This window comes from Bacillus rossius, chromosome 8 (assembly GCF_032445375.1).
Source record: "Bacillus rossius redtenbacheri isolate Brsri chromosome 8, Brsri_v3, whole genome shotgun sequence".
NCBI lineage: Eukaryota > Metazoa > Arthropoda > Insecta > Phasmatodea > Bacillidae > Bacillus > Bacillus rossius.
In genome coordinates, this window is record NC_086336.1 from 46,094,052 (window position 1) to 46,109,865 (window position 15,814).

Genomic DNA, 15,814 nt, shown 5'->3' on the forward strand with positions numbered 1-15,814 from the left:
TATTAGCCAAAAAAAAAAGCACTTAAGTGTAAATTAGCATAAAAACTAGCATCTATAGCAAGATGCTAATTTTTAAGGCCCCTAACAATATGTCTATACCGACATTTTCTGCTTTAGTTTTATTGTTGTAAATATGTTAAATTATAAATTATTAAGAATATTGTGTGGTTATGTATTACTCCGGACAGTGACACTCTAATTAATATATTAGCCTGTGCTGGTGTGGGGGCACATTTCAGTGTGTCACGACGTGCATTTGGGTCAAGAATCGCTGGTGTTCTAGCTGTCTTCAGAGAACATAGTTCGTGTTTAGTTGAATGGTCGGACACCAGGCTTTCACTTCTGATGGCCTTGGTTTGAAGCTGTGCCTCGGCACGTTCTGGGTTGTGCCCTGTCATCTTGTTCATAAGGCCTTTTGATGTTTCATTTATTAAGTTGGATGGATGGATGAACGGACGGATGTTGTATTCCCACACAACTGATTCGAGACAACCTTGGGAATGTAGCATTACCTGTACTGCAAGCATGAGCTTGAAGAATCTTGGAATGGATTTAGTTTGGTAATTTAATTTCATCACGTTCTTATCGTGTACCAGAGTTGTATCCAACAGATGTTGCTATGGTTTAATGATGGTAGCTTTTCTGTTGTCCAACCTTGCCTGCACGGTTGTTAGAACTGGTGAGCCGAAGGTCCTGGATTCGATTCCTGGCTCGACAATGCATGCATATAATAATAATAATCATCATCATCATCATCATCATCATCATCATCATCATCATCATCATCTGCTTCCAGCCTGACTATGTTACATAAATCCAAATGTCTCAATAAAACATTTTGTCTTCATACATGTTACACTCTTTTCATTCATTAGTTCCACTTCCTGTATCTATTGAAAACTAGAATTCAAAAAAAATTAATCCATATGAAATTTTGAATTAAATGTCAAGTTACTCGTGAATATCAAATATTTTTTGAATACTCACATACCAATAACTAGATTGCCTCATTCATGCCGTGGTGTTATCACCGATGTAATTATGCTGGGTTACAATCTGGTCTCCGGGCCTCCACTCCATCATCTACTCTCTGATACCAGAGCGCCCTTTTGTGACGCATTCCTAGGGACAAGTTTATGGTCCTTTTTGGATCTATTTTATTTTATTTTAGATGTTACTGTTCTTATTTTATTCATTGTCATTATTCATAAAAATTGTGAATTAGATATCAAATATGATACTAAAATATTTCCTCATTTATTTATTTATTTCCCCAAAATAGTCTCATTTTAACTGACGCATGCTGCACTTATACAATAAAATGATTAGTACATAATAAGTATGTCTAGAACAGAACTACTCAGAAAAATTAACATAATTTAGCAAGTTGTGTTTGAAAAATGTGCTGACGTCATTAATGTAAAAGTTACCGATAAGAGATGCAAGATCAAATTAATATTAATTTTTTCCGGTCCATTTTGTTCATACATTTTGATGCAAAATTCTTGCTAAATAAATTACATTCAATGAATTTGCTGTGGTAAATTATAAAATGTTTGTAATTTGAGTTGTATATTGTGAAATCGCTGATTGATTTCACGTTTTATAGTTACATTCTGGTGTTATTGCAAACCGCCGCATGACGCGAGTGCAGTAATCATTTATTATTATTGCTGTGACACCTGTCATCTTTTCATTTGGCTGCCATCTTGGAATTGTTTAATTATTTAGCTAGAAATTCGGGAAAAATTTCAAAATTCACCAAAAAAAATTGGCAATCATTCTACAGATTGATTCGATCCGCTTCTGTCCTTGGTTCGATACTCGATAGATGTAATAATGTTTAATTTTATGTAAAAAAAATAATAATTTCAATAAACCATGTGGATTGCAGACGGGCGCACGATCGCCTGCAAGTCGCGGCAGCCGAGCACCGAGCGGATGCGCTACCTGGAGAGCAAGATAGCCGAGATAGAGGAGGCGCACTCGTGCTCCATATGCATGGAGCGGCGGCGAAACGTGGCCTTCCTGTGCGGCCACGGCTCGTGCGAGAAGTGCTCCACCACGCTCAAGACCTGCCACATGTGCCGCAAGACCATCACCAAGAAGATCAACCTGTACTGAGGTGCCGTGAACGACCGGGTGCCTGCGTTGCCCGGTTACAGCGACACTTGTTTCCGACAGTTGCGCGGGTTGCCGGACTATTTCTACAGCTAGCTGATGTTTAGACGCATGAACCAATGGTTTTTTACAACGTACGTAATTTTGTTTCGTGATGTTTGGGTGCACAAAGTATGTTTGCCAAATATATACGTATATATATATTTTTTCTTTCTCATTCCTGGTTAAATAAGAACCAGTGATAATGCCAATATTTCATTGCAAAATTTGAAACTTTGTAGTCGACAGAGTGACTATTTTTTACTGCATGTTAATTATTTGTTAGTTAATTTTGTTACGTTCATGACTTAACAAATTTGTGAACTTGAACAAGCTTACCTGTGTATGTATATCATTTCATAGAAGGAAACTACTCAAGCTTATAAATTTTGTTTGAATTTGTGCGGTAAATGTTAATTGATTATTTATATGAGGCTACTGTTTGAACTATTGTCCAATGTAGAAGGTTACATTCATTTTTTTTATGAGGCCTGTGTTCAATGTGTTTAGTGAAGTTAGTGTACAGCAGGTTCTCAAAAGTTTGCCTCGCCATGCATAATTTCAGTGTTTCAAAAGACTGCTGACCACAGGGTAAATGACTGCAGTGTGTTATAGTGTAGTACAGTACTTAATAACATTAGGATGGCATATTTCCTGTAAATAATGTGTGGGTGTACATATCCACATCATTTCATATGTTGTCAGGCATGAACTCTCAGCCAGATGTACATTCTGGGAAATTGAAAGTACAATAGATGACTTCTGTACATTCTATGTTTCAATCATCGAAAATGTCTCCATGAAGTTAGCAGTTTTATAACATGTAAAGCCGGTGAGTGTTTGTTTTTGTAAACAAGTGAATGTGTTTTGTTCAAATTCTGTTAGAGTAGAATGTTTGTTAGATCTTCTTCCACTGGATTGAAATTAGCATACATTTTAGCAATGAAGTCGAGTAGAAAAATATTACAATAGTAAGCTCCTAAGAAAATATCTTTCATAGTAAGTTTAAAATAACTTAGCACCTGACCTTTTAATACATGCAATTTCACCCTTTTAATAAATTTCCCCTGTTAATAAGTAAAAATTTGTAAGTACCATGAGAAACTTCTTAATGGGGATTTACTCTAATTTAATCTCTGGTGGATCAAAACTGTTCTGTGCTTCAATTTTCACAGTTTACATTCACAATACGTACTGTTATGGTCTACGTATCATAGTTAAAGCAAGAAAAGGAATTTTTAAAAATTGTTGTTGAATTTGTTGAGTTTTGATAACTTTACTTGACTTAAAAAATTTTCAGCTGTTTGCACACTTGTATTAAATTGTTTTTCATGTGTGGAATGTCAGAATGTAAGTTTGATCTGTTCAGTTTTAGCTTGAACTCTCAAGGCGTAACTTTTCATGCATGGTTACTTTGACTCTAGTCATAGATTTTTGTATAAGCATGGTGTGAATGTAGAGGATATTTCAAAGTTGCAATCCACTGTTTTCCTTCTTGTGATTTGATAACTACATTCTTGTTTGTACTAATAAATGTAGTGTATTTAGGAAATAGAAAAGTAGGTTATATGCATCTTGCATGCAAGCTCTCATGTTATTTAAATGTTTTTTAGTTGTTTATCATATCCATTACATTTTAATAAAAAATTTATTTTGTTTCACATTCTTTTTTTAGTTGCATGTAGATAAGAAAGCACTAATAATCCCTCATTATGCCATAGCATAGGTAATGGCGTTCTTATTTTGAAAATAAAATAATATCCAGAAAAATGAGAATTTTACATTGCATGCTCAAAAGAAAACTCAACTGTAATGATTTCTCATACAAATGTGAACACCATAGTTTAATGTTCTTTACAATGTATTATTTTTAATTGATCAAATTATTGGGGTACTCAGTTTTAAAATTCTAATTTACATGTTTTTTTTTTTTTCTAAAACTATATTGGTAACATTTAAGGACCATCCCATTTTATTCCTGCCATGTACAAAATTAACAATAAGTATAAGTGTATACATTAAATAGTAAACTAGTGTGAATAATTATCTGCCTGGGTATCTCTGACTTAGTAAAATAACCAGATGTGAAGACTGAACTTACCGGATCACTGCAACATTCGCTAAGTTTTTCATTAATGGATAATTCCTACCCTTCCTTTTCACAGAAAGGAAATTTTAGTTCAGAATAGAACTGTAGAAGAATGTCAAACACGACTTAATATTGTATTGACTGTCCCCATACAGTCTGCTCATATATTTGCAGAAAACAATAATTTTAAAACTACATTTGGTGTCAAGGTATCTGTGAAAGGTTTTGTCAAAATTATAATTTTGGGGCTGAAATAGTACACCTGCTAAATTGTTGACTGCAGCCTTGCTTCTCTCAAAGTGGCCAAACTAAGTTGTGAGTTGTGCCAAAATGCTGTACTCCATATCAACAGAGTCTTCTTGGTGATGTTAGGAACATGCCACAAAGATATCTATGTCCTAAAGGTTTTTTTAATTTTATTTATCAACAAAGAAGGGCAAAGCCTCTTGTCAAGTAAGTTTAGTCCTGTCACAAAAGAATATTGACAGTAGTCATTACCATTACGGTCTGCACTTTGTCTTAACGCCAAGGCTGGAAGTGGTTTATTTAAACTGGTTTATACCTGGTCACTCAAGACCCTTGCATTATTTAACTTCACAAACAAGGTCAAGGACTCCATAAGAGGGAAGGGACCCAGCGTGTCTATTCAAAGGCGCCAGTAGTTCACAACAAATATGGTAGAGAATAATACCGGACAGCTAGTACTAGATTGGCATTTTGATCACACCCACTATTATTTCTCAAAAAAAACAGTTGTACAAATGCATGTTTAAATTAACCCTCCAGTGTTTCTAATTTCCTACTACAAAAAAAAAGTTTTTCGATAGTTAGTTCAATATACAGTAGAGTCCCGCTAATCCGAACCCCGCTAATCCGAAAATCTGCCTAATCCGAACAGGGCTAGGACGAAAAAAGAAATATTTTTATAACAATTATGAACCTTGAAAAGCAAAGAAAAACAAGTTCTTTTTCAAGTAATGTCTTACGTTTATTAATATGTAGCCTACATAAGAAAATTATGATTTATCTATTTCTCCTTCAACTAAAAAGAAAAAAATATAATTACGTACATAGTACTTAAATATTTACGTATTTATATTATGCTAAATACGCTAAATAATAAAGGTGTGTTTTGTGTCTGATCTTTAATATTTGACACATCAGATGTTAAATAGCCCACGCCTCATAAATACCATAAATGGCATTATATAAGAAAATTCCGCCTAATCCGAATTTTCGCTAATCCGAACAGGGTTCGGTCCCAATTAGTTCGGATTAGCGGGACTCTACTGTATAAGGTAACTTTTTATTTATAAATTACTTTTTGTTGCCACACCTTGTCGCTAGCTTATTGTCAGACATCATGTTAAGATCTAAAAGGCATGCATGGAAAAGGCAACAGCACCTTGAAGCATGTGGACTCTGAATCTCTTAGCTATTGACTTAAAACTCGTGAAATTACAAAGCTTGCTGGGAGCACACAGTAGTTCCGTGAGCGTGTTGGCCTAGCATGTGCGGCTACAGAGTACCCTGCCTCTGTTGGGAAGAAGCTGTCTAGCTGAACACCTTTCCTTCGTTCTGAAGTTCTTTCGTTATTAAGTACCAAAAATGACTTTTTTTTTTTTTTTCAGTTATGTTGTAAAGAGATATCTTTATATGAATTCCAACCAATGTAAACACTTTCAAGATTTTTAAGTAGAAGAATGACACTAATTACCCAGATTAATTGTTGGTTAAAAAAAGTGTAAGACCTGCTATGTTCAAAATGAATTTTGCAAAGGTTTTGACGAGATACCAAAACATGCAGATTAGCTGTGGAATGTAAGCGTAGCTTACCCTCGTGATGGCTTGGCTGTGTGCTGACTGTTCTCATAAATATTAATTGGATGTCACCTTAAATTGTCCAGAAGTCATAATGCCCTTGAACCACAAACTTCCCATTCCAAAGACATGTGGAATGGACGATGGTTCGCTTTCTACCTACAGGATGAGTGATGGTGAAAGAATTGTAGCAATGCAGACACCATGGTCCTTTAAACACAGCTAGGAACTGCAGAAGAGATGAAATAACATCATTACGAAAATATGTGGGAGACCTCTTATTAAGAAGAACACGACAATCAGTGGTGGGCTCATGCTAAGAAACTAAATGTTTTCCAAAAAAAAAAAAAAAAAATACCAGAAAATTTTATTTTTTAAATTGTAAGCTGTGATCTTCAGCCCTTCAGCCCTCTCTACCTTATCCTTGGAGTCACCTCTGATGAGAATTGGGGATTGACCTGGCATGACTAGGGCAGAACTTTGTAGGTTTATTCCCTGTAGGGTTTCTACCCTCTCCCTGCACTGTGGATATGTAAGAAAAAAACAGGCAGTTCTATCCACGAAACCTCTGATTGCCTGGCTCAGCTGGTGAATCAAAATAAATTCAGACACTCCGCGGTTAATGCTGATGCCACATTTTGGCGCAATGACCAAAAGAAAATTTCTAAAGGCATTCGTTTTAAAGGTAGAATAGTCACTGCAATTAATGTGATTAAATGTGTTTTCGCAGGGGTGCCTGCTTATTAAATTCTCAAATAACTGATCACCAACAAACATGTATGTCTCGTGGCCTCATACAGTACGTTGAGGTACCGAGACTTATAATGGGTGCAAGTGTTGAGGAGTGCCCATCTCGCAGGGTCTGACAAAGAAAAAAAATTGCTCAAAAATTAATTCTGTACCATCTCACAAATACAACCAGTATTTTTGTTCAGTACCTCAAATTAAACTCAAGTGATCAGCAATTGTGAACTCTTCTTGAACTGCAGGTAGTGAAAAATTTTAAATGGTGGTAAAAACAAACTGGCAATGCATTTTCTTAAATAAGGAAAAATTTTAAGTTTGAAATTTTATGTGTTCATCAAACTGATTATATAATTAAAAATATATTATTTATAAATTTTTACTCGCAATCACAGATTATTTTTGTTACGTGTATAACGCCAGCTTATTACCACAGGGTGTCTACAGGTCACAAAAGTCACGGAAAAGTAGGGAAACTGAGGGACTGGTCACGAAGGTCAAGTAAAAGTCCCTAAATAAGCAGCAACGATGCTATCATGAAACTTTGATTTCCAGCAGACTTTAGCTAACATAATTGATAAAATACATTCTTTATTAATACTTTACGTGAATGAACAATATTTTGGACTATTCCAATCTGTATATAATCTAATCAACTTAAAATAATTCAAACTCATCTTAATATCTAGCGTAACACAAGTGGATAAACAATATTTTTTTCGTATACCAATTTTCATGGCGATCGGTTAAATGGTATAGAAGTTGATGCATTGCAACACCATCTACTGGTGAGTTATATCAAAATGGATAGCGTAAAAACCTCAGTAGAAAAAAAAAAACACTCTTCGATGTGCCAACTTTCATGGTGATCGGTCAAATGGTGTCATTAGAGTTTATCAATCAATACTAATATTATAAATGCGAAAGTAACTCTGTCTGTCTGTCTGTCTGTCTGTTTGTTACCTTTTCCCGGCTGAACGGATCGTAATGAAATTTGGCAAGGAGATAGATTATATCCTGGGGATGGACATAGGCTATCTTTTGTCTAAAAAAATAATCTTTAAACAGGTTAAAAAAATATATTTTAATTTTATGTAATGTGTGTCATAGATATACAAACTGTTGGTGTCATTCCTCTATGCCTGCCGAGCAATAGCTTTCAAGCCATTACGTTACATTTTTCTATTGTAAGGAACTAAGTAAAGAGTAAGAAAAATATTAAGATCTTGACAGTTTGTAGTGTCGCCATATTTGTTTCAATTTTCAATTCCGTTTTTGTATATTACAATTTAAATTGCAGAAAAAAATCATTATTCATAGGTAGGTAATAAGTTTTTCTATTTGTCAATATTGTTATTATGGTAGATAGGAGTATAGTAAATGCCTACATTCTTATATTCCTTTATATCTCTTTCGACTTGGAGTGTTTCCGTGCCATTCGGGGTCCCCCCCTCCAAGTGGTTAAAGCCCCAAAATTTCGAAAGTTTAAAAATCTTTAAAAATCTTTCTCTTTCGATTTTAAGCGTTTTCGAGCCATTCAGGGTCCTCGGACCCCCCGCCCCCCTCTGGGAAAAAGCCCCAAAATTTCGATAATTTTAGGAATTTCTAATATAATTTCTTTCGAGATGGAGTGTTCCGAAACATTCCAGGTCCTGAACCTCCACCCCCTCCCCTTCCCCAAAAGTGAAAGCCACAAAATTTTGAAAAATTGGAGGAAAGTGTATTAAAATTAAGTCATTACGAACTAAAGTGTCTGGGGCATGGTGGAACTTTTACCCAAAGTCGACTTCCCACCCAATTTTGAGGGAGGGGGGGAGTGCAAAACCCCAAAATTTCGAAAAAATTCAAATATTTCTTAAATTTAAGTATACTTTTTTTTACTATTTGGAGTGTTTTCGAGCCATTCGGGGTCCTCAAACTACCCTCCCCCCACAAGGAGTCAAAGAACCAATAATAAAAAAAATTCCCAAAATTTTGAAAACCTATTCTCTTTTGATTTGGAGTGATAACGAGCCATTCGGGGTCCTCAACATAACCCCCTCCCCCTTTCTCAGGGGTCAAAGCCCCAAAATTTTGAACATTTCAAAAATCATTCTCTTTCGATTTTTAGTGTTTCCCTGCCATTCAGGGTCCTCAAAATCACCCCTCCCCCTCTGGGGACAAAGCCCCAAAATCTCGAAAATTTCAGGAATTTCAAATATAATTTATTTCGAGATGGAGTGTTCTAAACCATTCGAGGTCCTGAACAGCCACTTTCCGCAAAAGTGAAAGCCCCAAAATTTCGAAATATAAGAATATATATAATTAGTTGTTGGCATGTATGACGTCGATAAACTCTTACACCGTTTGACCGATCGCCATGAAAGTTGGCACATCGAAGTGTTTTTATCATGAAGAAGGTTTTTATGCTATCCATTTTTTTGTAACTCGCCGCTAGATGGCGCTGTAGCGCATCAACTTCTAAACCTTTCAACCGATCGCCATGGGTAAACAGAAAATCATAGGTCACAGATACACAAACAGTAATTATGTGTCATTTCTTAATGTCCAACACACTGGACATATCGCTATCCATTTTGCTGTAACTCGCGGACAATATATTACCCGGTGTTCAGCCCGGGCAAAGCCGGGTACTGCAGCTAGTGCCATATAAACAAACATCCATTTTTATATATATAGATTATCCGTCTAAATATTTTTTTTACTGAAAAAAGCTGTACGTTCCTGCGAATTGTGGAAAATTTTGTATTGCTTTTGCTCGTGTTTAATTTTGTTAATGTACGTAGGTGAAAAATCACCCTTCGATTGAAAAAACAAGTAAAAAGAAAAAAATTAAAAGTGGTGAAATTGGTTCACGAGGTATTTCTAGACACTGTTTACAAGCTTCAGGGCCCTGATGCATACAGCAAAATACCAAACCGTGTGTTTGCTAGAGCAATGGCCAAGGAAACAAGAGCAAGAGACTGAACAGTTGGCGTGAGCTGCTATCGAACCAGCAACTGCTCAAGTGGTTTACAGGTACTCAAAACACAGTGACTTACAAAAATGTAGTAGGTGTAGCAGACCGGAGCCAGGTTATAGCTTTTAGGATATTGCACGAGTTGTAGTGGGAAAGATGTAAAGTTGGCCACAGAAGTCTAGCAAGAAGAAATAAATTTTTTTATCATCTCAGCAGTACCTTTTCTAGGACCTGCAAGAATAATTTGTGGCAGTAATAGGTTTTTTTTTATATACTTAAATGGTTTAGAGCTACCGGAGAACAAATGAGTAACTGTATAAACATAGTGCAAATGAGGGAGACTTAGAATAATTTTTTTTTAGTTAGGTATGTGTTTAGACTAATGTGTAGTTGAATTTTAAATTTGTAAATGTAGTTTCTGTCGGCTGATTTAGTGTCTGAGCATGTAGAAAATATTTTTGTTTGTATTTTATGCTGTTGCATGCATTTTTGTGTGTAGAAATTGTATTTCCCAAATTTATTTGCAATAATAAGTGTTTTAATAGTCTAAATTCACTGTGACTAATAGTTAATAGGTTTTTTTTTTTTATGTAAACATGCCATGTGAAGTTTTATTACAATAAGCTGAAGAACATAATTACTCCCTGCATTTATTTGCTGCCAAAATATTGAAAAATGGGGTCAACTTAGCAGAAAGTTCTAGATTATTTAATGTTTACATATAAGAATGCTTACCTTAAGTTAAGAAATTACACTGTTTTCTAAACTGAAAGTTTTAATTGAAGTTGGCAGGGATTTATTTCAACATAAAGTTGTTTAAATGTGTTTGAACCTTCCAATGAATGTTGTTACTTAATGATGCACCATCAATTCCTCAATGTTTCGGAGCAATTTTTTTAGCATTAATTTTTTTACATATCCAGGGTTAATTGGTGTTTATGTTATATGTATATTATAACCATTTGTATTATGTGCAAAACTTTTACAATTTGTAATGTGAAGCTTTTAATTTTTCCAAATGCACCCGTCAAATGACTAAGTTGTAAACATCCAAAATAGGTACCAAATCTGGTATTTTTAGTTTTAACCTCAATCCAACTGTCTTTTTCTTCTTCTTTACATCAATCAAGTACTGTCCACCCTCTTTCTCACTTGCTTATCTTCTAGCAATACCTTTGTGTATTTGTTTGCCAGTCCTGCATTTTTTTTTCCTATCAGTGTAAAATATTTGGTGCTAATTCACATAGTTATTAAACAGTTTGTTCACAGTTGTATAAATATGGTGCTACGTTAAGGGTGAATGCTCAGAGAGAGAAAAAAATTGTTCACAATGGAAATGCTGTAATTTTAAGTCATTCTTTTTGGAACATTTGTGCTATTGTATTTTGTATTGTGTAACAGTGTGCTGTTTCCTACTGGGTAGCAAAATTTTTGTATTTATAAATGTATCACCTGTTAAAACCATTCATATATTGGTGCTGTGTAATTTTTCATAATCGTGCGAGGATGATGTAATTACTTATTATGCCTCTCCACAAGAGAATAAAAAGGTTAGTACATTTTCTTTGTACAAATGGATTTGCTTCTGTTTATAATTTGATATTCAATATGTTTTCAATTTTGTTTTAATTTTTCCTATAAGTTTTTATTTTTATTTTTATATCTGTATTGGTCTGAATTGGTCAGGATGTTCGCTTATGTTATGAATGTGGAAAAATAGGCATGACCATATTTAGTTAACACGAACTAGGCAGAGACTCTGATCTCAGAGCGTGACGTCACCCATGTGGAAGCGTGACTGGAATCCCCCGAGCACAATTATCTAGATGTACCTGTACCAGGACCTGACCCACCTTCAACGCTGGGCATGCTTACAAGATGTTAGTAATTAAGTGGGTTCGTATAGACATGCTACAAGCCGGTCTCGCCATAAGTGGTCAGCTCATGGACGAACGCAGAAAGAAGTTCATGTGATTCAGTAACAATATTTATTAGGCGCCACAAGCATCTCATACACTGAGATTACAAAAATAAAAGCTGTAGAAAAGCTTAACAGCACGAATCGGTTTTGATGATGACCCACCTCGCGACTGAATAAAGTTTCTCCTGGGAATTTCACAACTCTGGCTAGCAGATTACAATTAAATTAACTAAACATTGAAAAGAGAAATTAATGCTAAGGTCCGGTCGTTGCCTAGCATCAGCCCGTTTTGACTTCTTTTTCGCTGGTACGTGCTCCATCTGGACTCTTTCAATAATTTTTACATACAACGGTCACATGTCAAAAAGAAAAACAACGTTTAAACAGTTCTGTACCTACTAGCACTAACTGAGAAAAATATCTAAAACCCTATATGATTTATATTAAAAACACTAAAAACATATGTTATATACAGAATGTTCGATGGCAGTGACTTAGCCTATTGTTAATTGTTTTAATTAAGAAATAGCATTGTAACTTCAAACCTAAACAATTGTAATGTGATCTATGCTTATTAATATTCTGAACACAGATTTTTTTAGTGATTGTAACTTAGCTTTCAACTATTCTGGAGGTAATACTTAAAAAATAAAAACAACATCCCGTAACAACTTGTCATTATAGGACTGCCAATGTCAAATAGAAACTCATTTCTCCAAGTAAGGAAAAACTTTTAATAATAATTACAGCAGATGCAATAGTTATAATTTCATTCTAACGATTTTAACTTATTTGAGATGTACCCAATCTCGTCGACAGAAAGTTTATAATAGACAGTGTAGTAATACATATATTAAGACCTTCATTGGTTTTCTCTACGTTAAGTAAAACAAATGAAAATGGCATAATATAAAGTATATAGGATTACTTTATAAAATGTAGGTATACACACAAAAACATCTAAATATTATTAAAAATTAATAGCAACTTTTTCATAAATAGGCATAAATATAAGTGTTTCGCTTCAATGTGGCTGGCGAACCCTTGGCTAAAGTGCACATTCTTTTTTTCCCACCCCCACTAATGTGAGAAACAATAGCACCACCTGTAGAGTACAATTGGAACTGAAAGTGAAAGTTACAAGGCAGTCACGAAGGTGCAGCACTCACTGTGGGAACAGGTAAAAGAAAATGAGTCTCACTTCAGTCGTTTCAAAATACTCATGTCTTCGCATCCAAAATTCTAAGTTCTGTGTTTCTAAGTTATAACAGTTCTAGGTTGAGTGTTTCTGAGTTATGAAAGTTCTAATATGGGTGTTTGTAAGTTTTGATTTTCTAAGTTACTGTGTTTCTAAATTGTTTTTTGGCATTATGTGTTTCTAAGTTATGTATTTATAAATCATGATAGTTATAATTTATAACAGTTCTAAGTTGTGTGTGGATCGAATTTGCCCCGCTGGTAGAAGGTACGGGCACAATGACAGTTGAAAAGGTCTCCGCGCGGATCTTTTACGGTGCATCCATAGCTCTCTAGATCGTATTGCGCTGGACTCTGTTGTTCTTTTGTTTTTTAGGGGGGGGGGGGGGGGGGGGGGGGGGGTTCCCTGATGATCCGTTCTTTCTTCAGCTTGCACTTTTCTTTGGTTCTGAACATATTTTCATCGCATACATGCCGACATTCTTGCAAAATATTTGAATATTTTAAACAGAGAAAAATTATTTAAATTTTGGTTATTGTTGTTTAAGCCAGTAAAGCTTAAGTTTCAAGTACATATAACCTCATGAGAGCTTGAAAAGCTCTAGGTATATGATTACTCACAGAGTTATCTTGTGACAAGGGCATACGCAAGGGAGTGAAGGAGTACAGAGCCTCCCCCCCCCCCCCCCCCCAAATCCTAAAAAATAATCTAATATTTCCACCAAAAAAATTAAATAATTTAAAAGCAAACAATTCTCCTCCAATTAAAATTCTGCGTATGCTCAGGTCTCGTGAAATAGATCATAATTTCATTGCCTCGTAGAATTTCGAACTGACTTTCAAACATAACTACACTTATAAAATGGAACTCAGACACGAAATTTAACTTAGAATTCTTAAAAAATAATGCTGAGCGTGATAAATACACGCAAAATTGTGTTTTCAACTACATTTCTGGACGTGAATCACATGCAGTTTCCGCACCTGGCGTTGGAATTCGCTGCCGGAGCAGCTACGTCGACTAAAGAATCGTCGGATTAGCTGACCGAAATGTTAATTAATATAATGAAACTGCTACGATAAAAGCTAAAAAAGAATTGAAAAAAATAGTAAGTAAACCCCGGCTTAGCACCTGATTTTCTTTTCGACATGGAGTTTTATTAAAATACTGCACATCTTGTTAAAATGGATTATACTAACATTAATATTATAAAATTTCCCTTTGGCCGGTTTAACTTTGGTTTGCAACTTGTTCCATTCACGAAATTACTTCTACCATAAGCCAAATACTGAGAGCTAAAATATTTTTTCTTCCTAACCTAACTAAAAACTAGATGCATTTGTAGGCATGGTCCGGGTTAGGGAGGGGGCCTAGGTGCGTCTCAGGCCGAAACCTATACGCCTAGTCATGCAGGGATTAGCCATGCAGGGAGAGGGTCACATGCATCACGTGCTAGGAGGGGATTGGCCAGCAACTAGCTTAAAACTATGCTAATTTGGGCCCAGGTAAAACCTGCACAGACACAGGGCAAACCCTGGGCACAGACATGCGGGATGCAAGGGCATGCATTAATTGCGTAGGAGTGTACAGGAGGCAGGTTGGTATGGACGAAGAGTAGGCCAGTAGAAAAGAGTCTAACACGCGGGGGGTAAGGGGAGGGGAGAGCAAGCTTGGAGCATAATCCTCTTTCAATATTTTTATCCATTGATGGATTTTACGACAAGGGGTGCTAGAGAAGAAAGAAAAATAAGCCGACACACACATACTAGACACTTGATTAATTAGTTTCTACGACCTTCACAGCCCACAGCCGAGACGAGGGTGTTCAGTAATATACTAAAACAAAAAAAATTATTATTTTTAAAATTTTTGTTTGGTTGTTATAATGTTCATATATATATTTTTTTTCCCCCCATTGAGGCTGTTGCTTAGTAACTAGGACTCGGATACTACAGAGAGAGAGAGAGAGAGCTAAGACACGAGCTAGCGGACAGCCGGCTGGAGTGTGGTGGAGGGGGGAGCCGGGAGGAGATCCGGCCCGGGCAGTTAGTTACTCCCGTCGTCGTCGGCGGAGGCTCGACGCGAGGTGTGTCTCTCTCCCCGCGGCTGATGGCGGGTCGCGGCGCGTCGCTCCGCTTCCTGGCGGCTCTGTGCGTCGTCGTGGTGGGGGGCGGGCGGCCAGTCTGCCAACGACGTAGGTGAGTCCGGCCCTTGCTTCGTCCGCCACGCATTCTCCCCGGGCGCAGCCGTGCGTCTGAAACCTTTTGTGGCGCCGTCTGCGTTACGTGGGAAAAAAAAATTCGCGGTTTCATTTCACGCTAGGCTGATGGGATCCAAATGCGTTTAGCTTTCTGCCGCTCCGGTATTGGATTACGCTTCACTCGAAAGACTCTTGAGCCAATAGAAATAACCCCACACAAAATAAGTTTCTAATAACAAGTCGGTAGCCGATGAGCTGATGTAGTAATTTTACCGAATACACAAGAGGTCGTCGAAACCGCGAATTTTTTTTTTTTTTTTTTTTTCCCCCAGTCCCTAGTGACTGGTCGGGTTTATTTCAGGCAACTTATTTTTTTTTTTTTTTTGGTACTTATATTGTACAACTGGTGTGTTATCTCGGAGCAAGAAAACTTAACAGCTTGAATATTTGCTAACGGTATGTTGTCCCTTAGGTTCGATGGAATAGTTGACGTCAATATCCATACCAGTTCCTTTGCCAAGTACTGCCAGCACACGAATGGAGGCAAACGCGTCCTGAATGGCTCGGTCAAATAGGGCAATGACTTCTCTTGAAGACGGCCGCCGAATACAAGGATACAATCGCTAACACAGACATGCATTATTGCAGGCTAATGAGCATACAGATTTTTTTTTTTCGTGAGTAATACATATCCCTACTGATGACGTATTTGAATTAATGGT

The 15,814-nt window shown here is 36.4% G+C and overlaps 2 protein-coding genes across 2 annotated transcripts in view; both read left to right on the plus strand.

Moving 5' to 3' along the window:
* The window catches only part of LOC134534851 (E3 ubiquitin-protein ligase MIB2), an 85,348-nt gene extending 74,001 nt beyond the window's left edge, over positions 1-11,347 (plus strand). Inside the window, exon 17 of the mRNA XM_063373482.1 lies at positions 1,895-11,347. Within this exon, the coding sequence (XP_063229552.1) occupies positions 1,895-2,124 (230 nt within the window). The 3' untranslated portion in view covers positions 2,125-11,347. The remainder of the gene's footprint in view (positions 1-1,894) is intronic.
* A 3,655-nt stretch (positions 11,348-15,002) lies between these two features.
* LOC134535365 (uncharacterized) overlaps positions 15,003-15,814 on the plus strand; it is a gene marked incomplete at its 5' end in the record, with an annotated part of 19,816 nt that continues 19,004 nt past the window's right edge. The window contains one exon of the mRNA XM_063374437.1: positions 15,003-15,090. Coding sequence (XP_063230507.1) covers positions 15,003-15,090 — 88 coding nt within the window. The remainder of the gene's footprint in view (positions 15,091-15,814) is intronic.